The sequence below is a fragment of the Camarhynchus parvulus genome, chromosome 1A (assembly GCF_901933205.1).
Source record: "Camarhynchus parvulus chromosome 1A, STF_HiC, whole genome shotgun sequence".
Classification (NCBI taxonomy): domain Eukaryota; kingdom Metazoa; phylum Chordata; class Aves; order Passeriformes; family Thraupidae; genus Camarhynchus; species Camarhynchus parvulus.
In genome coordinates, this window is record NC_044586.1 from 1,260,310 (window position 1) to 1,283,384 (window position 23,075).

Here is a 23,075-nt window from a genome sequence, read left to right on the forward strand (position 1 = left end):
ACAGATGTGTGACATAAAGAATAAAGGCAAAGGACGTAGAAAAGGCAGGAAAAAGGAAATTAGGACAGATGCAGAATTCAAAGGAGCACATGCTGACAGGCTCTGCACTTCCAACAGAAAACTGGAAGCTGACATCTGTACCCATACAGTTTTAAAATGAGCTCTTAGTTACCAGCACTGCATTCAGGAAGGAGGCAGAGGCAAAGAATGGTATCTTAACTGAGCTCATTTCTAGGCGTAAGATTAAAATAAAAAGAGAGGGATGCAATTCCACGTCAGCTCCTGGCAGCTGCTCAGCATTCCTGACTCTCCTAGCCCTGTTTGTTGTGGAGTGCTGATAATGTTCCCAAGCTGCAGAGCTTGGAGCTCTTCAGTGATCCTTAGCTTTGCAGCTTTGGGATCCAATGGAAAAAGCCCTTTTTCTGAAGGCCACTGACACATACCTTGAAAGATTCAGTCATTTGCTTTCCTGCTTCTCCCGAGAGTCCTCCGCCCTAGGAAAAACAAACCCAGAGCAAATCAAATCCAGTGCGCAGTGCAGGAAAGGTGATACACATTCAGTTCATTCATTTCAGGGACAGACTGTATTGAATCACCAGACTTTGCATCAGTATATGCATTAGCAAGAACCTTGTGGGGAGTTCTCAGCACAACTTTCCATCTTCTGGCCTCTCAGTTTTACTTCAGTCCCTTTATTTTGTACAACTGCACTTCAGGGCTTCATATATGTAACATATCTACAAACACATGACATCCTAGATTAGAGCATCACTCTGTAGTGCAGAAGGTTATGGACAACATCGCAAATTTTTCATTCAGAGCTGAATAAATAAATTGGGTTTTTACTCAAGTTTCTCTACTAAAGCATCCACCTAACAGGTTTGCTTCCGCCTTTTTCAAGAGAAGGTTGAGTAGGCAGAATGGAAGAAAAAAGAAAGAACTGGTTTTGTTAAATCCTTCATTAACCAAAGAAAGTAATAAGGAATTATTCACCTATATGAATAAATAATGAGATTGTTTTGCATTATGTACAATGTTGAACTTCAGGCTTCTGCAAAGGAACTGGGAGGGGAAAGAAAAAGGAGTGCTAGTTCTAGGCATCTTTCTGTTCAACAACAGAGGGATAACAGACAGGGGGAAGCCATCTACCTAAAAATAAGATTCCCAGTAAATCCCACACATCACCTCAGCATCTCTATGGACCCTCCTGCAGTACCTGCACCTTCCCTGTCAGTTACAGCACGGAACAAAGGAAACAAAGCCCCAACAGGGCTCCCTCTTTCCCAGCAGCCTTCAAGAAGGAGCTGAAAAGGTGAAGTGGGTGCAGAGACTTGGGAGGGGAAAGAAGGACCAGGAGAAAGAGCCCGGGGTGATGGGCCATGAAAGAGGATGGCTGGGATGATGGCATTAGGGAGCATAGCTGGAAGGATAGAGAGGACTTGGTGGTTGTCTCTCAGCCTTGCTGCATCTCAGGCAGGAGCTCCCAGTCCAGATGGGAATGCCCCAGATCAAAGGTACAATCCCCTGGTGGAAAGAAGATAAAAAGAAAACTTTTCATGGTCAGCCTGTGAGATCCCAGCCCTTCCCAGGGAGGGCTGGTGCAGGTGGAAGGCAGCGTCAGGGACACAGCAGTCACCAAAATGTGGGGCCAGGGCTGGCACCACATGGATCACAGGCTTACACAGAAGGCAAGTAACAGGATTCTTTCACCTTTTTACAGATCTTGGGAATATGGCAAACACACACACACACAAAAAAAAAAAAAAAGAGAAAAGGTATTTTCAGTGGACCTTCCACAGATCACAGCCTTGCTAAAAGCAAAAAATAAAAGGCAAACTCCCAGCCACAGCAGATCTCACTTCCTCTCCCCTTCCCCCCAGCGAGCCCCCCACATCCCTCCTGCTGCCTCTTCTCACTTTAACCCTTCTGTTCCTCTTTTTTTATAACTCTCTACAGCAAGGTAGGCAATTGTGGCTACAGGACCCTCCCTATGCACTAAAAGACAATGTGCCAAAAGAGATCATAAATCTCTTTACAATATCCCAGAATGCTTTATCCTTCATTAAAAATATGTTTTATTTGCCTTAAAGCTGAGGGTTTTCTACTCCAGAATGACAAGACTTTGGCAGAGTGGCAGACCCAAGCAGGACTAAAGTGTCACCGAAAGCCAAGGACACTGTATAATAGCAGCTCCTTGCTTTACCTGGAATTTTTCAGTACTTCCAAACCCACTGGTAAAATCCTAGAAATCCTTCCCGACACCATCAGCTGACAGCAGTGAAGCATTCCACAGATGAATGGAGGCAGCTGATTTTTCTCTGCACTGTGATGAACGACGATGGAGAGTGTGCTGATTCCCAGCTAACAGGATGGGAATTGCCAGCTCTGGAAGAGAAATATCCTAATACCATCATCCCAGCTCTGGAAGAGAAATATCTCAGAGAGCTCCAGCTCCACTGCTGGCTTTTGTCTAACATCCAGCATGCCAAGTTGGATTTGCTAATAATAATTACTGGTGACAGCAAATACTGACAAGTACTCAACCATTATGCTTCAGTTTCTTCCTGTTGCTGCTCCATGGAGTTGCCCTAAAGCAAGAGCTGGCATCAGCGCAGAGGACTGGAGCTGGATACAGCTTAATATTCTCTTTCATGATCTTTTTTAAAGATACCAAGCCTGCATGTGAATTTGAAGTGCTGACCACCTACAGGAGCAGCCCCTGGGGCTCCATCACGTGTCTCCTTAGTTCAACACTACCACTGAACTCAGTGAAGTCACCAGCCCCATTTTTGGGCACATGCCATGGGGCCAATCCTGCTCTCCATAAAGTCATTATTACTTTTTACAGATTGAACTCGTATTTAAAGCAAGTAGCTAACTGCCTTTGTTAACCACACAGAGATTAAACTGAGTTAATCCCTCAGCACTAGAAAGAAACCACAATTACTTTCTAATTAACGGAGTCATATTTTAACGGCTCCACGGCCTACAAATCTGAAACATGTTGCTAAGTGCAATATGGAAAATTGCTCCCTGGTTCAGTGCCAATGTTGCCAAGGGAGATATTCCAAACATGAATTTGCCCTTTATGTTCAATAGCATGGTAGATTTAAACCTGCCACCATTAAAACACTGATGTTATCCTAAAGATATACTTGAGCCACTGGGTGAACAACTTCTCAAAAGTCACTCATGAGTGTCAAAAGTAGCTGTACAATCACAGAAGCATGACATTATTTCCTATGTTGTGCTGTAGAGATATCAGTGTTTTCTCTGTGGTGTATGTAACAGGAAATAGAAGAGTATTTCAAAGGTTTACTTTGAAAACACTGAAAACACACATTGATTTTAACATTACTGTAAAGCCTGTATGAGAATGAGGTGTAAAATCTTACAATAGATTAAACTTGGTTGGAAAACGGGGTTTATTTTTCATTTCATCACTGTGAAACACCACTGAAATAAAGACCTGCTGAGCAGTAATTCTGTTATTACTTTTACTGAGGATCCCAATGCTCTAATGACCATTACAAATCCTTTAGCACCGACAGAGTCATCCCAATGCACTCAGCTGGATAAGAGTGCTCCTCTCATCAGCACTTAGCTCCAACCCAACTCTTCCACAAGGCAAAGCCTCAGTGGGAATTTGTGTATGAAACACTGGCACTTATGGACAATCTTGGGCTAAACAGTTGTCACCTGCCCTTCTGCTAGAGCTGTCCCAAACCTGGACATCCAGCTCCTGCACTTGGCGCTCAGGCTGCCTTAGACACACACATATCCAACATCTCCTGGCCCCATGGTGCTGCAGTCCATGCTCTCCTGCTGCCTCTGGCACACCTCCTCTACTTCTTCTGTGCAGTCAGATCACTCAGCCTCCTGCTACAAAACCAGGCCCATCTCCTCCCTAAACTGCCCAGGCTTCCTACACTGCCTGAGTGTGCCTCAGCTGCTCCTGTGCCCTCACTGTGGTATTCTCAGGGTCCCCTGTCATGAGAAGGGAAGAGTCTGACTCCATGTTCGTAGAAAGCTAATTTCATATTTTATGTTCTTATATTATATTAAAGAATACTACAGTAAAAAGTACTAAGTTTTACTTCAAACTACTAAGTGTCTAAGAAATATTTCGTGCTCTAATTTGCACTGGAAGGATAATGAAATTAGAGTCCTTGCCAGACTGCAGGAATACAGCAGATCAATAAATCCAATCCAGGACTCACACTGGCACAGGAAAGCCACATGAGGTGTGTGGTGACAGGTACCCTGTCACTCACAGCCACACAAACCAGAGCTGCCCTCCTGCTCCAGGGTAAAACACAACCCAGTGTGCACAAATGCCAAATATGCTGTATCGCTACAGCCAGGCAAGAACACTGCCATGACTTCAAAACAGCTTGTATCTGTCCCTAGGAAACAGTAATACAATTTGGCAGCCACGTCACATAAAAGATGAATTTGCAGAAAAAAAAGCCCACTAATAATGTTCACAGCTTAACAAAAAAAAAACAACCCAAAAAAACCCCCAACAAACAAACAAACAAACATAAACCCCAAAAAACCAACACTAAAACAAAAACTTCCACACACTGTTAGACGGAGAAAATTTGCTAAAGGGCTAAGTGATATCATTATTTTTAATATGAACTAGAATTATTTTATTTATGTATTTTATTTATTATTTATTTATTTTCACTTTATTTTATTTATTCTTTTTTTTTATTAAATCTTGTGAAAGATTCCCATAGTTTGAGACGCTCATTTATGGAAGCCAAGAGCCATTAAAGCACTTTAATCCTGTCTCTATGCTGCAGGTATGTGAACATGAACGTACCCAACACGTCTGTGCCACAGTGCTAATTGTGGCACACGATTTACAGTGCTAATTTCTTCCAAAACATTTTTCAGACTGTTCCTCCTCACACAGATCCTCCCTGATGCCTTGTCAGCCTGGCATTGTCACCTCACTGTAGCTGCCTGTCCAACCCTGGGCTGGCACTAATGTTAGTTAAACAGAGGCTGTGCAATGACAGCACACAACAAAGAAAAACACAAGGCAACTAGTGTAGCAGAAAAAGAGGCTTCCACACTATTTAATAATCATTTTGTCTCACAGTGAGGGCATTGGGGCTTAGAAAATACAAGAGGTTTTATGTCCAAGAAAGCTTCATTGCATAAAATAAGGTTGAATTGAAATAGATTGTAATTAAATTAGTCTGAAAAACTGTGCAGGCACTTATCCCTGACTTGAGCAGTTCATTGGCTTTAATTTAAACCAGTTTAATTGGTTTGACTTAAACTGAAATATGTTCCTCTTAAAACAAGCATCACTGTTTTTATTAGGCTTAAATAAAAGACAATTCAGATTATGTGAGCACAACTTGCTGGTTAGAAAAACCTTAGAACAGAGGCCATGAAGAAGCGGAAATATTCAGCTAGTCCACCCCAGATTCATGTTTAATAACATTTACAGCTGAATCACATCTGTAAAAGCAGACAAACTTGGTTCCACAAGAACAAATAAATGCAGAGCAACGTTTGCAAAGTAAAGCCATTACAAGCAGCACTCTGGTGAAAAACCTCTTCTAGAACTAATGTCAATTTTTTGACTCAGTGCTTAAATGAGTATTTGAGTAAGTTCAGCAATGCCTGAACTGAGGCAGAAGAAAGCTTGTCTCAGTTCACTTGAACAACAGCAAGGCTAGGGAAGGTGAACAGATCTACTCCTGAATTCCAAAAAGAACATGGGCTTGACAAGCTGAATTATCAAGAACTCTTAAAGGAAAAAAAGAGACCAGCAGAAGCAGAAAACAAATTAATTTGCTGAAACTAACCCTAAGGAGAACCTGACCAGGGACCTGTTCGGCTTCAGGCTGAATTTATTTTGTCACATATTTCAGAAAAATTTACAGTTTGAGCTGTGAATTACAACCACACACCATGGAGTCTGAAGTGTGATCTCTCCCAGGTGAAAAACCCTGACAGCCTCCCAGCAGCGCCACCCACCACAGGACATAAAGCAGCTGCAATCTCTGTGTGCTGCCCCTCTATTCAATATTCACTTTGCTCTTAATACATTTCCTGCACATCCAGACAATTCTCTTTCCTATTTTCTTACCAGAAACAGGCAAGGACTCTAAAGCAACCCTCTTCACCAATGACCCCCAGGAGCTGCGTGCTTTAACCTTGATTTCCAAAGGCACTGCTCACGCTGCTCCTGATTGTTTTCCTCCCTGTGACCCTTCTGCTGCTCTGTCACCCCCCAATGCCATTTCTTCTCTCTTCACAGTTTAGTGCCCTCCTGATTTGGGAAAACAGCCTGGTACAATGAGGGGAAGAGGCAGATGACCTCATGGAGCTCTTCCATCTCTAACTCCTGTGAGCAGTGCCTCTAAGTGACTCTTTTGTTGGTTTGTTTGTCCCGTCCAGCATTAATTAGGTTTTTAACAAATGCATTGTTTGCTACAATGGCATGAAGGAAAACATGTTAAAGTAACCAGCTGGATCTAGTTGACCTAAAAATTCACCTGCCTGTATGATACAGTGACTGCTCAAACAAAATAAATTAAATTCTGAAACACACCACAGTTTTAATGTGTTTAGGCCCAGTTCTTTGATATGAGATCTTCTGCATCAAACTGGCAACAAGAAAGGCCATAAATGCTACTGCATGCTTTCCCCAAACACCACAGCAGGGCTTTGCTCTTTACCACAAGCTTGTGCTCATTATGTTTTCTCTAACATTTCCCTTTCCTCATGTATCCTAAAAGCCAGGTACTAATCAGCATTTTAAAAATTTATAGTAAAATTAAGCAGGATGCATTTTTAACTGCACTGTTATTCTAGAAAAGATGAGCCTAAGCAAAATAACAACTAATTTGTTTACTTTCTTTGAAAATTCAGTTACACTGACCGTATTTTTTATTCTGAGACAGCTGCACAGATAAACGACAGATCTGATTTAAAGATGCATAAAATGTAGCTTGCAATTTGTTTGCCAAATTGCCTGAAACTCCACACAGATTCTGTAGCTGATGACCAAGGCAATTGACTTTATGCAATTACCAAATGAAAATATAAATAACATGAAGGCATAGAGGGCAGAAACAAATCAAATCATTGTCTGAGGAGTTACTGAGGGCTTAGAACTGGAAGCAAGCAATTTAGTGCAGGAGACCAAAGCTTCTGCAGTTTGCAAATAAATCACTAAAAACTCCGGGGGTGGGGGGAACCCAACCAAACCACGGCAGAGACAGTGATGGATTCCAAAATGAGAACTGACATGGCCAAAGAAAGAAGCTAGCAGACAAAAAGCTGTTTTTAAGGACACAGCCCATAAGTGCCGCAGCAGCAGGAGGAGCACGAGGCCAGCCCTGAATCACTGGCCTGTGTCAGGGGTCACTTGGAGCTATTCTCAGAGCGCTCAGACCGTGTCCCATTTAAGCCCATTCTGCACTGGAATAAAAGTTTACATAAGACACTGAGGAAAGATGAATGGCACACTGAACACAAAGGCTCTGTGGAAGAAGAGAACAGAAGAGTTTTTAGAGGAAGGAATAGTTACTTTTTCCACCATAAGTGCTGAGCAAGTGCCACTAGAGATGACAGAACTGTGACTGGCTCAATGCAATGCACATGTGTGGCTGCTGGTGTGCACAGGGCTGACACCACATCTAGCCCTGGTGACTCTGCATGGCCTATTTAATCACAGCCCATCACCAAATGCCACTGCTGAAAAGCACAAGGAGCACGACTCTGTGCAGTGTGCTGGCTGTGGTTCCTGTCCCTGCTTCCCAAGAGGCTGCTGTGTCCCTGCAGGGTCCAACAGATGATGCTGATAAGGCATGGCAGCAGCTATCTAAGCAGGGGATCTGAATGGGCTCCAACCTGCAGGGACACCCTGCTCCACTGCTCAGAGTGCTCCTAGAAAGGTGTTTCTCTGCTGTTGTTCCTCTCCAGTGTCTGAGCAAAGCCCATTTTCCTGCTTGCAGGCTGAACTGTGCACACCCAGGTGTGGGCTCTGCCTGGACCATGCTGCAGAGGGACCCTGACTCCAGTTTCAGGGCTCACATTCAGCAGGTCTTGTTCAGAGATGCAGTAAAGTTACCCTGTATCTCTTTAATCAGGTCACTGTCCTGGTTTAGACCAATTTTGGGAGAAATCAGGTTTTTAACAAATGCATTGTTTGCTAGAATGGCATGAAGGAAAACATGCTACAGCAACCAGATGACCTAAAAATTCACCTGCCTGTTTTCTAACTAGATAGCATCTCATGGCTGTATGATACAGTGATGGCTCAAACAAAATAAATTAAATTCTGAAAGACACCACAGTTTTCTTGTGTTTAGGCCCAATTCTTTGATATGAGATCTTCTGCATCAAACTGGCAACAAGAAAGGGTATAAATGCTATTGCATGCTTTCCCCAAACACCACAGCAGGGCTTTGCTCTTTACCACAAGTTTGTGCTCATTATTTTCTCTAACATTTCCCTTTCTTCATGTATTCTAAAAGCTAGGCATTAAATCAGCATTTTAAGAATTTATAGTAAAATTAAGCAGGATTCACTTTAACTGCACTTTTAGACCAGAAGGACAGCAAGAAATATTGCAAATATTTCTTTCCAGAAATACTGCAAATACTGTGTTCTCCTGGATACTGATGGTGGGCTGAAACTGCTTGTTCCAGATAAAGAATGATGACCTTCATTATTTATAAGTTTTAAAGGAATCTTCTCACTGGAAGCCTGGCTCTACAGTCCCAACAGCCAGGTGAAAGAAGGCAGAAATATCCATTTCTTCTACAAACGGGAAACTGAGGCACGGATTGTCCCACTGGCACTCTTCACCCTGCTCAGCAGCTCCTTCAGGGAACCCACAGGATCTGCACAGCTCCCCAGGAACTGAAACACCAAATCTGTCACAGTCACATTTTCTGGAAAGATCCCTTTGCCCAGGACTTTCCTTCTGGGAAGCTGAGAAGCCTCAGAGAAAAAAAGAAAACAGTAATTACCTGATTCGCTTCTCCTATCTTTTGCTGCTTTGGAATGTGTTTGGAGATTGTTTCATTGGTTTCATGTGAATTGTTTTAACTTAATGGCCAATCACAGTCAGGCTGTGTTGAGGCTCAGAAAGAGTCACAAATTTTCATTATTATCCTTTTAGCCTTCTGTAAGTATCCTTTCTCTATTCTTGAGTATGGTTTAGTATAGCATTCTTGAATATAATATAGTATCATAAAATAATAAATTAGCCTTCTAAGAACATGGAGTCAGATTCATCATTCCCAAAAAATACAAGTTCAAATCCATCCCAGCTCTTCTCAAGGAAAGAGAACAGGTGCAAATGACTGATTTACAACAGGTTTAGCTGTTCACTGCTCACAGCTGTAACCTATTCCAGTTTCTTGCCTAACAGCACACAGGTGGTGGCTGCAGAACTCCTGCCCACACCAGCTCCAGTGGGGTTTAAGCCTGCCATGATTGGTTTGAAGCAATGAGGGAACTCTCCAAAGCCTGCCTTACACCCCTGTGATGTGTTTTGCTGTGTGCTCAAGCACTGCCCTGATCTGTTTCAAGTGGACACAGTTCAACAAAGCAGAAAGGAAACGGAAGCTTTCCTCTTGATGTAAAGGGCACTAGGAACAGAGCTAAGCCAAAGGGAAAATCCTGGGGATCCATCTGAGGACAGCATCTACAGTAATGTTCTTGTCCCAATAACAGAGAGGGAGCACATTTGCATGATAGGTGTTCAGCTCAGAATATTCTAGGAACTTAATTGTTTTACACTCTTTATGAGTTGCAGAGGCTGTCACAGAAGGTAATAAACATTATCCACCACACCAAGCAAGTGTAAATAATCCTATGGAAGCTTACCAACAAGCCAGGAAAAGCTGGGCACAGCTACAGCATCACTGCAGTGTCACACACTGCTCTCTTCAATGTGGTACAACAACAAGATAACACCCAGAAACTGCTGCTTTTCTTCGTATCATCTGCTAAAAGAGGTAAAATATTCCAAAGTGGTGACAGAACCAGATAGCCCACCTACTTAATATATATTCAGCTGTGTAACAACTCCATGACAGGAAAAAATAATGGAATATAAGGCTCCAAAATTCTGGAGCTGTATTAACCTTATCTTCTGTGTCCTCTCTAAACAACGTAAGCAAGTCCTTCATCTGAAATCCCCTATCATTTGTTGACAGTGCCCAGAGCAAACTGGAGGCTGCCCAGGGAATTTGAGAGCAAAGTATCACTCAGCACATGAAAAGTGGCCTTGGAAGGAAAGGGTGGTCCCAGATGAGGTATTTGTAGAGGTGTCAGCATTAAGCACACACAAAATGCAGAGAGGACCTTTGCCCAAATCATAGCATGGTTAAAGCTGCAACAAACATAAATCAGGAGTGATGCAGCCTCTATTAGGAAAATGACAGCTTTGAAATGGTAAGAAATGGAAATGAAGATAATAAACTGGCCTATGACAAGTACTGTAGACTAGTCCTCCTACAATTCCACACCAGTATCAATGATAAAACAGCCCTGCTCAGCTCCACAAATCTGAACTGACAAATTACTCATTTATAACATGAGCAAAGGGTCTGGGAGGCTTCAGTGCACGTGAACATCAACGTTTTCCACATTTCAGAAGGTATGAAGCTAATCTTGAGCCTCTCAAAAGCTCAGAATTGCATCTGAAAAAATATTCATTTTATATGTATGCTCTAAGAAATATTTTGCCCAATTAACATGATGAAAACATTGCTGGCTACAGCACACTACCGTAATAGAAAAACTAAAAGAAAACAATTGTAAATGCCAATTTTCAGCTTAGTGAACAATCAGAAAGGAATGCTGTTACTGAACTTCTATCTTCAGGTGTCAAGAAGAGAATCAAACTGTAAATGCCAAAAACTGTCGCTGAAAAACTATTGAAAGATAAAGGATAATATTAAAAACACAGAAGACATACTCAAGATGCATAAATGCCTCAAATACATGAGCATGTGAATAGAATTATGTTTTTTTTCCTGCATGCATGTACACACGCAGCTGTAGCAAAACTGTGCCTGGGTAACCACTACATGTAGTAACACCATGTGCTAAGGCTATTTCTTCATGCTTACTCATTTCTTTCTAGCTTTTGCCCTCTGTATTTCAGGCAATACTTTCTAGCAATTACGAAGAGGTTTGTCAAATTTTAAGCAGGCATTGCCACAGTGCAGAATTCAGGACTGTAATGTTGATAATTCGATAATAAATCTTCATGTTCTGTTCTCAAAAAAATAATTATGGTACTCTGAACTATAAATGTATAAAGACAGTTTACAACAAACAAATTATAAACTATGGAGCCTATTAAAAAATATTTAAACTTCTCTTCATCTAGGATCAAAAACTTAGCCTCTCCACCAGTTTCTTCAAACTTTAAAATCAGGGAAGTAAAATTTGTATCGTGCATCTGGTAAGAAATTTACAGAGCAACTGACCTGGCAGCTATGTTGATGGTAACTTCACAGTAAATGCTAACACTTGAAGTTTCGTTTCCATACTTGTTTGATTACGAATTTCCTGTATTTTGATGGAGGTTGAGAAACTCTGCATCAAAATAAATTGTATCATTACCGCGGATTTTAGGTGGACTACCTGTAACTTTTAATTAATTTCCTGATGATAAGCAATTGTATAATTTTTATAAGAGTAGAATATGCAATTTCATGTGGTAACCTTATAGACTGTATTTCAGATGCAGCAATTTCAAGTTCACATTCCTGAAAATCAAAAATATCTCCTTTTATTCACTGCTTTATAGTTTTCCAGCTTAAACTCTTCTGTTAAGTACATGGATTTCCTCAAAATAAAGAAAATAATACTACCATACTGACATGTTAAGAATATACCTTCTGCAAAGCAATCTGCCTACAGTGGTGCCTTTTAACACCACCTTTACACAGACTTCTCTGAGCTGTTAAAAGCCAAGCATGCAGGGCTCTGAACAAATATCTGCCGGTCCACACCACTGCATGTGTCAAAAAACTAAGACTGCATATAAAAAACTTAGTTTCTAAGCTTTTTCTCAGGACCACAGGAAAACCCAGGCTGGAAGGAACCTGAGGATGTCTTTAATCCAAACTCCTGCTCAAAGCAGGGTAGGCTCTGAGCTCAGAGCAGGTTCTTAAGCTTGATCCAGCTGGGTCTTGAGAGCTGCCAAGGATGGAAACTCCACAGTCTCTCTGGTAACTCACCTCCCAGCTGTGCTTGTGGAGACAGCTTTTTCCTTATACCCCATCTGAACTTTTTCTGTTTCAGTTAATGCCATCATCTCTTGCCCTCCTGCCACACAGCCCTGCTGAGCCCAGCCCCACCTCCATCATCTCCCTCTAGACTGTGGAAGGCTGCTGCTACAGCACCCCAGAGCTCGCTCCAGACTGAACACACTCTGCTCTTCCAAACTCTGAGTGCTAAAGGTTAAACACCTCCATTCTCAGTAAGAGTAATGTGAATTCAAACATTTATTACAGAGGTGATGACTCTTAACACTCTAAATGAAATTAAACAAGTGGACATGATGTCTCTGAATCCTAGTGGAAATTATTCCAATCAGAACTCATGGAATTAAACCCTGTTTGTATACCAGGAAAACACTTTTCTGTGCTTACTAGAAATGTTTTTATCAATATGGTGTGTGATATGCTCTAACAGGCACACTGAATTAGCAGGAGCTGTGTCCCTGCTGAGAAGTTACATGCTCCCTTCATAAATGTTTCAGGTATATTCTAAAATAGAACCCAAAACACACTGCAGATCTTAAGGGAAGAAGTAAATGAGTAACTCTGTTTGAATGGTATTATGACATTAGCTTGCAAAACTAATAATAAACTATGGACCAAGGTGCACAAAAAGCCCCAGATGGATAAAACTTACTGATCATTTTTAAAGACAGTTTTAACTATTCTCATGTTAAGTTTTGGGTCCTCTGAGGTACACAGCAAAGGGTGCTTTGCATAAGTGCAACACTGGATCTTCCTCTGGAACAGCATATGGTAATACTTCCTAAATTGCCCTTCTGCAACAGGTGCTCTGTTTTATTATGTAATTTTACCTGGACCTTTAATGTGTAAAGCCATAAAATAATGAGGTTGTTTCCAAGGTAAATGGGGCCACCAATTGACTTCACCCTGTGTTAGAATGGGAGGCACCAAGGTGCAAACATGGAAATGACTACAAAGACAGCATATTAGGGTCACATGCTATTGGATTTATGCTCAACCACCACCTACAGCCAGGCTTTTAAGATGAAGTTTGGGCTCCACTGCAGCCATGGTTGCATGTGGGTAGCCACAATTGATTATCAAAAGCCACAATCAGTGCTGAGTGCCTGGAGCTCCCAGAGCTGCCTCTGTGAGACGAGCTTCCCCAGCAGCACAGAGAACGTGGTGTGTCACTGTGGGGATGTGAACGTGCCAGTCCCCACATCTGTGGCCTAACAAGGCTGTGCAAATTTTACAGAGAGAATTTACAGCCTGCCTCCTTCATTCTGACACTGAAGGTCCTGCCCTCAAACCCACTGGTAATTTTCAGCATTATACATTCAGCTGTGATTATTCATTTAAGAAAATGGCGTAACACAGGGAAGCAATGAAAATGTCTGTTCCAACTCTTTACCATGCCCACGTCTCCTAATTTGTTCTAAAATGCCTGAATAAATGCAGAGCACCTGAGTGTTTACACAGTTAATTAACTGATTTACCTGCCTTCCTAACACTATCCTCCCAGGGATAAATTAATGACTAATGAAATCCACCTGAACTATTTTCATCAGTCTAATTAAACAAAGGATACAGCCTGTGGACTATTTTAACAAGATACCAGTTGTGTTGAAGCTATCTCCCGACTCTGTAACCTTCTCTTTTACCTATGGCTTTGCAGCATATTTCAGTGCTCAATTTCCATGAGGAAAAACCAGAATATCCACTGAATCCCACAGAAGTGCCAGGCCTGTCAGTAACAATCAGTGCATGAGGTGGACAAGGCAGACACTGCAGAAACTAGAGGCATAATTCATTTCTTGTACATTACTTTAAACAGCACAGAGGGGAGGGCTGTGGTTGAGCTGGAAATAGTTCAAGGAAAAATGGAGGGTTGTGACTAAACACAGGAGAGAAGGGAGAGATGAAGGGACAAGGAGGTGGAATGATGCTGTTGATTGAGTTATTTTTATTAATGTATCAGGTTTTACGTAAGTATGGCGATAATCAAATTGTGATTTTCTGTTCCTTTGATACATGCTCTTTGATACATGCAAACACACAGTGACAGCCAGAACCCTGACAGTCTGAACAGATGAGGCAAGGAAAGGGTAAAGGGCTCAGACAGCACTGACTTGCCCAAGGCTACATCACTTCCAAGTGACAAGAGTGTCCTTTCACTGCTGTAGCTACTGCTACAAAGCAAAGACAAAGAAAAAGACAAGAAAAATACAAAGTGAAGGGTTTGTGCAGGTGAGAACCCAATGAGATATCAGTGCTGCTTTGAGCAAACAGGTTGGTAGGTCTGTGGTTTCCCTGTTATTTGTTTTTTATGTAAGGCCAGAGCATTCCTGGCAGGTGCTGGATATTATAAATATATAAAGGTAGAATATTATACATTAATATTATAGGTAGTATATATTAATATTCTACCTTTATATATTTCACAGTGTCACAATTTCAAATTCTGACACCCTGGAAAGCAGGGCCCTGCCCTCTTTCCTCGAAGCAGGTACATCACAAGTGATATAAAACACGAGTCTGCCCCTTCCTTGAGATGCTCCATCCTGTCTCCGAGCACTGTGACTGGGGAGCTCCTGGGTATTTTCCCTGAGTAGTTTCAGGCCCGTTTCCTGCCATGGCTGGTCTGCCCCACGGGGCTGGGACAGCATCCCAAGGCTGCTCCATGCCAGCCCCGCCACCAGGAGTAGCAACTGCAGCACTGCTGGATGTGAGGAACACTCACCACCAGCAGCACAGAGGAGCTGGGGAGCCACCTACCAGTCACCTGCTGTGCCCATACCCCATCTGCTAGCGTGACTGAGGAAAGCAAACACCTCAGCCGTGGTTTCCTCAGCTGTTAGCTCCAGCACAGACCGCAGCTGTGCAACTCCCAGCCTCAAACCCGAGCTTTGCTGAGCTGCTGCACAGGGTGGAACGCGGCTGGGATGCTCCCTTGGTACTCCCAGCAGAAAGGCACCCGTGCTAACTCCGTGCCCTTTGCCTTGACCGGCAAGACTTGGTTTTAATCCCCAGATCAGGTCACTAAGCCGAGGAACATAAACATGACATTTATAAAAGGACAGTGCCCACAGATGCTCATCTGCCACGTTAGTGCCTGCGACCGAAAACTCCTCTTCCATGATTTAAAGTTTTTTCTGAAATTACTCAGCACATGTTACTGGATTTTACCCACAGTCTATTTTAGTACGAGGGCAGACATAAGAGCTTTAAAAAACTCACAGGCAAAAAAAAAGCCTTGATGTCTGCCAGGACACCGTAACCTTCGCGGGCTTTTGGCTTGATAATTTTGTCAGTTTTGTTTGGGGTTTTTTTAATCACTGAGAGTCCCATAAACATGAAATTCGCCCCAAAGGAAATCATACACCTTCCCTTCCCCTTCTCCATCCTCCCTCATTATTTCTTTGACACACGTGCTGTCTGCAATGAAAGAGCTAAATGAAAGAGATAAAACCACACACAATCTGCCTCTGAATCTCCAACAACAAATCCGCCAAGGACAGAAATCCCCTTAGTATAGCACAAACAAATCGTGGCACTAAAATCTGCCACCACAGACCGGCGAGCTGCGGAGGGGCAGCCCCTGAGCCGCTCCGCGCCGCCGGAAGGACAGACGGACGGATTTGGGCAGCCAACTCCGCTTACCTTGCTCATGCTGGCTGGAGGGGGAGACGGTCCTGCCGGGCTCCGGGCGGGATGGCTGAGCCCCGGGGGCGGAGAGAGCGGCGCTGCGCGGGACCGGGGCTGCTGCTGCTGCCGGGGCTGCTGCTCGGATCGCCGGGGCTGCTGCTGCTGCTGCCGCCGCTGCCGGGCTCGGATTGCATCAGCGGGCGAGGGCGGCGCGCTCGGCGGGCGCTCGGGGAGCAGCCGGGGCCGCCCCGCCCCGCCACTCCCCGGTACCTACACCGCCCCTCGGCATCCACACTGCTCCCCCCGGCACCCGAACCGAGCCCCTCGGCACCCACACCGCCCCCCGAGCCCCCGCTGCAGCCGGGGCACCCCCGCCCTAAAATGGCCCCGCACGGTGCGCGGCGGAGACACTGAGGGCTTGTGCTGTAATTCAGTGAGACACGTTCTCCTCAGCCCGCTCTAAGCAATCCATCGTGTTCTGAGTCATTTCCTCTGTCTCGCTGTGTCCGACTCGGTGACACACCAACACCTGGCAGTCATCATCCCTCCCATCACCAGCCCTTCCCTGCTTGCCCTCGCCAGGGCTCTGGGCACGGCTGGTGCTGAGGGCCCCAGCTCTGCCACCCGACACAGGGACACAGCACCCCTTGTACCTGGGATTACTGGGGCTGCCGGAGGTGTTTTCCTGCCCACCCAGCTCAGGGGCACAGCACCCACTGTACCTGGGATTACTGGGGCTGCCAGAGGTGTTTCCCTGCCCACCCGTGCCCCAGGCCACGCTGAAGGTCGGGGATGTACCTGCAGAGCTCTGAGCCACCCCGGAGTCCTGGTCCCTGGCAGGCAGCTGGCCAGAACCCGAAGACAATAAATACAGCAGCCTGTCCACTGTGTTCCTTCTACCCATTCCTGTGAAACTAATACAAAAAAGAAAAAAAAAACACAATTTTTCAGAGAAAACACTGCTGTAATGTTCACAAAGTGCTTACTTTCATCATAACTGCTTTTACATTTTCTTCCTCTACTAATATTTTTGTAAAGGTTTTCCCCCTCTGATCTCCTTCACAGTTGTTGTAGGAAGCTGTTTCATCTCAGTGTGACTGTCACAAGTGCCAGGTTCTGCTTTGCACGATGTACATTAATTATTCTCTGTTGTACAGTGCCAGAGATTGGTTACGTAAGTAGATTTTTGCTCCTGCTGCTCTTCAGCCAGGTAAAATGCTGTTTAGTGGATTTACAAACATTTTGGATTCCAAAAGAACACAGGAGAGCAGCACTACCCAAAACACAAGTTCACATGAACAGTGATATTTCAGCAGCTATTTAGGAGAGGAGAAAGATGGAGCAAAAAACCAGGAGAGAGAAAAAGCAGCAAAGAAGCTTTAGATAGGTTCAATTCATCATCAGGGCAGTGCTACCCAGTGCTGATGAGAGAAATTCAACCCATTCACAAGGAGTTATCTTCAGGTTACAACCACACATAGAACAACCAGGGTCAGGCCATTTAATTCAATATCCTGTCACTGTCATAATGCAGAAGAGTTTCAAGAAGAGAATAAGCACAAAAAGGCACTTTGCTTCATATACTCTTTCCACTATACACTCATCCTCAAAGGATTTGTGCCACATCAGCTTCCTGAAAGATGAATTCTCTAGGCTTAACAGCTCCTCATGGCTTTTTGTTCTATTAATTTGTTCCCTGAACCTACATAAAATGTGGTATCTTTCAGATCTTGTGCTCCATCAGTTCCACAGCTTAGCTCTGTTCTGTGGGAAACCTCATAATTTTGCTTTATTTTGATTTTGCCACTTGAAAACTTCACATCATTCTCCATTTTTCTGATACTGAGAGACTGTAAACACAAATGAAGAGTACTTTACCCCCTGCATATAATTTGTGATTTTACAGGCAATTGTTAAATCCTCTGTCAGCCATTTCCTTTCTCCAGCTGAGGAGTTCTAATCTATTTTGTTTACTATAAAACAGTTCAATAACCTTGATTATCCTTGATTTAGGATGGAGACATGAGCTACACAACACTTTAAAAAAGCGGATCATCATATTTAATTTCCATTTGCCTTTTCTCCCTCCTCTATTTCTTTTCATTATAGTTCTGCTTCCTGTTTGGGCTGTTCACGAGCACTAAAGTGAATCAATCTATTTCTGAACTACTTAATTTTAAGATTTCTCTGCTGAAAGGCAACACTTCATTCATAACCCATCCATTTATATAAATTTAGCTTTTATTTTTTGTTATGTGCATAACTTTATACTCACAGACATTATTATATGTTATTTTTACAACTGTATATTCAGTTTCATAAGGTCCTGCTGCAGATAGCCCTGGTTTGGCTGAATTGTTTTAACACCCTTACCCTTAAGGCTTTAACTCTTATCAGCAAACTTGGTCTTTTCTCTGTTTGCCTCAATTTCCCCTTGTCTCAATTACAGACTCTCTTCTCTGTTTCTTATCTCTTACCCAATTAAAGAGAGCAACCATAAAAACACATTTCTTTTCTATGAGCCTTTGCTAAGGCACTTTGTCAAATGCTTTGGAAATCCAATTGGATTTTATCCCATGGACCTTTCCTTCCTCTGAAGCTCAGGATTTCCTTTCAGAAAAGTCATGCCGAGTCTGCCTCTCAATGGCATATTTATCCATATATCTTTGTGCGTTTCTTTTTACAGGTTGTGCATTTTCTCATTTCAGGAGCCTGAATCCCTTTACAAAAACAACAACAAAAAAAAAACAAACACAAAAAAACCAACCAAAACAACAACAACAAAAAAAAAAACAAAAATAGAAGCTGTTTGAGCACCATTTGACTGTTTCCAGAGCTCAGTTTACCAGTCTGAACACAATCAGCCTTTTACCAAAGTTCTGTGCAACATGCTCACCATAGAGATGCATTTCAAATTATCCTTAAACTGCTGCCAACTACTGAGGTACAGAGCTGAATCCATGGCCTGGGCAAAACTAAGAAATAGGAGAAGGAAATGGGAAGGAAGAAATATTATCTGAACTACAGAGGATTTGTGCAAAGCAAAACCATCACTTACTACTTATCTAGGATATGTTAAAAAAAAAAGATCTTTGTACTGATCTTTTGGTTTTTGCTTTTATTCGGGGCCAAGCTGGCCCTGAGCTTGCAAGTAAAAGTCAGGAAAAGACGACCAAAACTCAGAGAAGCTGCAGAACTTACTTGAAAACCTGCATCTTGCTGCAACATCCCCAAATCTGAAGTTGCCATTGGTAAATGGGCCAAAAAGATGTATTTTCGCAAGGATAACCTGCATTACCTCAGTCTAGTTACAGTTCTTTATGTAACACCCCAGAAGTTACAAGGCAAAGGACGTTAGATCTTGACCTCTGGCGATTCACTCAGTTGTGTTGCTCCATCAGTAAGAAATTACATTTTCTTCACTCTGAGTATTTAATTTTGATAAAACATTGTTCATTTCAACACTAGTTTTTCCATTAACACCAAGAATTCTGTGAACGCTTGACAGCACTGTTAAACTTTAATGAGTAAATTTTTCACACATATGAGAGAATAAGGTAATTTTATGCTCCAAGTCCAAAGTGTTTGCACAAGTTGTAGGGATCCACAAGGGGAAGAACCTGAACCACACACATTTTCCAAACCTGAATAAATTCACCTTTAAGGCACTGAAATATAAGCAACTCCTGTTGTGGAAATGAAAAGGCAGTATGATATAAAGCCACATGGGAAGTTGAAAGAGGAAGCTTGTAGAGCTGTAATTCTGTAAGAATAAAGAGCACAAACCCTTCTTGATACACTGCAAAGTTTCCTCTACAATCCAGGTTGTATCCTCTGAAGAGGATAGGAAGAAGGCGGGTAGAAACCTGGTTTTTCATGTAAGAAAAAGCTACAATTCTGTAGTTTTCTTTTTTCTTCTGAAAGAGCATGAAAACTTCCTCTAGAAAAATGTGGAGAAACCAAATTTGATCCAATCAAATGGTATCATTTAGACAAAGTCCGTGCTTCAGTTTGCTCCTGATCTTTTAAAACTTTCAAAGCTCTTTGCAATATAAGCTTTTTTGAAACGTGTTCCAAAGCTTATTGAAAAAAATACATATCTCTTCCAGAAATACCAGAATTCTATGTTTTAATCTTTGTGAAACACTTCACTTCTACATTAGCTTTTTTACTAAAACTCAATCTTGCATAATTTCTATGACTGCATGTACATGCATTGGCACAAATATTTAAAATAAGGAAAGATCAGCTTTCATCTACAATATTCCCCAGGGAAAACCTGTGACTGATTTCAGCCACAAAGCTAAAACTCTTAAGAATGATTAAGAAGGTAATTGGAGTACAAGATTTCCAAATAGCTGCCCTGCAGATGTGGAAACATAGTTGTGGAAAGCTTTTAAAGTGAGGGAAAAACAAACCTTTGCTTAAGGATCAGGTTGGTGCTGTAGAAATTTCCTAACAGAGAAGAGAAATTATTATGCAATTATTATATGTATATATAAATTATTATGTAATTATACAAATATATGTGTTCAGATATGTACAAAATGTTGGGGCGGGATGATTTTTTAAATTGGTTTTATTTTGGGGAAGGAGAGAGCCTTTAGACTTGTCAGGCCCTTCAGAGACTGGTCATTCAGAACTACCACAATGATAGGAGAAGCTGATGGCTGCAATTACTGCTCTTCTATAAGTTTCTCTGGGGCTGGATTGAAGGCACCTGAGACAGTAGTTCATGTTCACACTCAGGTGTTTATTATTTCTTATCAGTAAAACAGTCTCACTGCTGTGAGCTCAGCAGCTTTTCATTAGAAGGCACAAAATGGCCAACAATCTCTTGGTACAAGGTCTTTTAAGGGTAAACTACCCAATTAAGAACTGACACCTGGATTATTTTCCCTTTTAACCCAGTAACTGATCCCACAGAGCCCCCAGTGCAGACTTTTCTGCCCAATTACAAAATGCCACCCAAACCCAAGAAGAAGGAGGAAGAAGAAGCATGAAGAAGAAACCCAGGACAACACCCTGTGCCCTCCATCTTGCTTCCATCCACAACATACTAAAAATCCCAAAGCCTCAATTTCTCCCCAAGTGACACACCTACACTACTCTCTATAATCTATTTCACACTTTTGTGGATTCCAGTCTGTCTTGAAGTCTGGGAAACTTTCTCCATGAATGAGGGTCAAAGTCAGTGCTGCCCTGGGGGTCAGGGCACCCCAGAGCAGAAATATTCCCTGTGCCCTGGGTTTCCACTCTTCCTTTGGAAAAGGAGGAGGGAGGATTGTTTGCGGAAACAAAAAGATTAAAGCAGCATGGTTTGACTCCTCGCGGAAGAGCTGGAGTGTGATGCAGGGTCTCAGGTGTGAAAAACACCAATCACTTATTTTTAAAATTTTAACAGTTTACTAGCAATAAAACGGTTATAAAAATAGCAATATAATTAGAGTAATAATATTTTGGGCAATTTGAATTAGGACAATATGAGACAACAGAAACAAAGAGTTACAGACAGTCCGGGTACCTCATTCTGGGCAGCATAAACCCGAAAAAGGACCCACGTTAACAGAGGATTAACCCTTAAAAGCAACAGCCTGTTGCATATCCATACACCTCATACATGACGCATAAGTTCCGTTCAAACACAGGATTCTGTCTGGGCAGTGTCAGCTTCTTCCTCTGAATCCTGACAGCACCTTCAGGGCTGAGCGAGGCAGGAAGAAATTTGTTTCTCCCGATAAGGGAGCAATAAATTATTTTTCTCTGAAAGATTCAGGTGTCCTGTGGCTGCTATCTCGCTGCGAGTCCTTTCTTTTTTAAAAAAGTATCTTACATAGCATAGTTTCTCTTTTAACATTTTGTTATAACCTAAAACTATATTTACCACACACTACTTAAGAAAATTAATACAGCATCACTTTCTAACACAGCACATATAATATTCATTTTAATATTTGCGAAAAGCCAATCATAAACCACGCCTTTTTCACACAGGGGATGAGTTTTTCAGAGCGGCTGGATCTTTTTGCGGCAGCACCTTCGCTCGGTGCTCCTTTCTTCCCTTCCATCTCTGTTTTCCACCTCCCCGGCCGTGCCAGCCCCGCTGTGTGCGGGCTCTGTTGTAAAACCCATTAGCAGAATCTGGGTGTAAAAGAAACCCATTGGCAGAATCCGGGTGTAAAATCCCAGCTAAAAAGGCCGGGAGGAGGTGGGAAGGGTTTGTGGGGGTTGCTGAGGGGCGGAAAGCCTCAGCACAAAGAGCACGCCCTGCACAATTAAACCCCGCAAAAAGAAACATCACAAACCGGGAGATAAAAGGGAAAGCGGCCACACAGCATCTGACAAGCGGGGAAATGCTGGGAAGAAGGCTGAAAGGGAAAGGTCTGCATGCATGAGGGTAAATTGGAACCAAACAAACGCATCTCCCCCCGTTTCGTTCCCACCCCCTAAAAACAGCATTTTACGCATTCCTCCTAAACAAGCACTTTGTGAATGTGTCACTTATTTCTGCCCGGAGAGGCAAGAAGAACATCGGGCTCCAGGAATTAATCAAGAACAGAGCTTGTTTCCAACATTTCTTGCAGCCTTTTGTTTTCCAGCCACTCACCTCACCTCTGCCTGCTCCGGGGCGCTTCCAGAAGGTTCTGGGCAGCTGCACCTCCTCAGGGCTGCCAGCCCAGCCCGGTTAGAACGCGACAGGCTTCCTTCAAGAGACGTCCCTATCAGAGCACAGCCTTCAAAGGGCTTTTAAAGGGGTTCAGGTGCTCCAGAGCGTGGAGGAGGCACAGGGTGGGCAGCAGGACCTAACCCACCCCAGCCGGCCTTTAGCACGGGGGTCATTTGAATCCCCACCTCTCCCCAAAATCAACGCCCTCATTTCCCTTTTAAAGGGAGCACCAGGAGTCCTTGCTGGCCCGTTTTTCCCATCTAGTGTCGCTGCTAAAGTTTCTTCTTTGTCCCCCCCACTCAGCCCTCCTTAAAAACTGGTGGGAAAGTGAGGAAACACTCAGTGTTTTGTGCAGTTGAGGGGGAAGAATCAAGTGGAGGATAAATCTCTACTCAAGTTCCGAGAATGACAGAACTATTTAGGTAGGAAAAGTCCTTTAAGATCATTGAATCCAACCATTACCCAGCACTTCCTAGCCCGCCACTAAACCATGCCCCTGAGTGCCACATCCACGC

The 23,075-nt window shown here is 42.9% G+C and overlaps 1 protein-coding gene across 1 annotated transcript in view; it reads right to left on the reverse strand.

Annotated features, from left to right (window-relative positions):
• BCAT1 (branched chain amino acid transaminase 1) overlaps positions 1-16,106 on the reverse strand; it is a 56,573-nt gene extending 40,467 nt beyond the window's left edge. Inside the window, exons 1-2 of the mRNA XM_030960200.1 lie at positions 15,909-16,106; positions 444-494 (exon numbers count right to left, since the gene is read on the reverse strand). Coding sequence (XP_030816060.1) covers positions 444-494; positions 15,909-15,917 — 60 coding nt within the window. The 5' untranslated portion in view covers positions 15,918-16,106. The remainder of the gene's footprint in view (positions 1-443; positions 495-15,908) is intronic.
• Between the last annotated feature and the right edge of the window lie 6,969 nt (positions 16,107-23,075).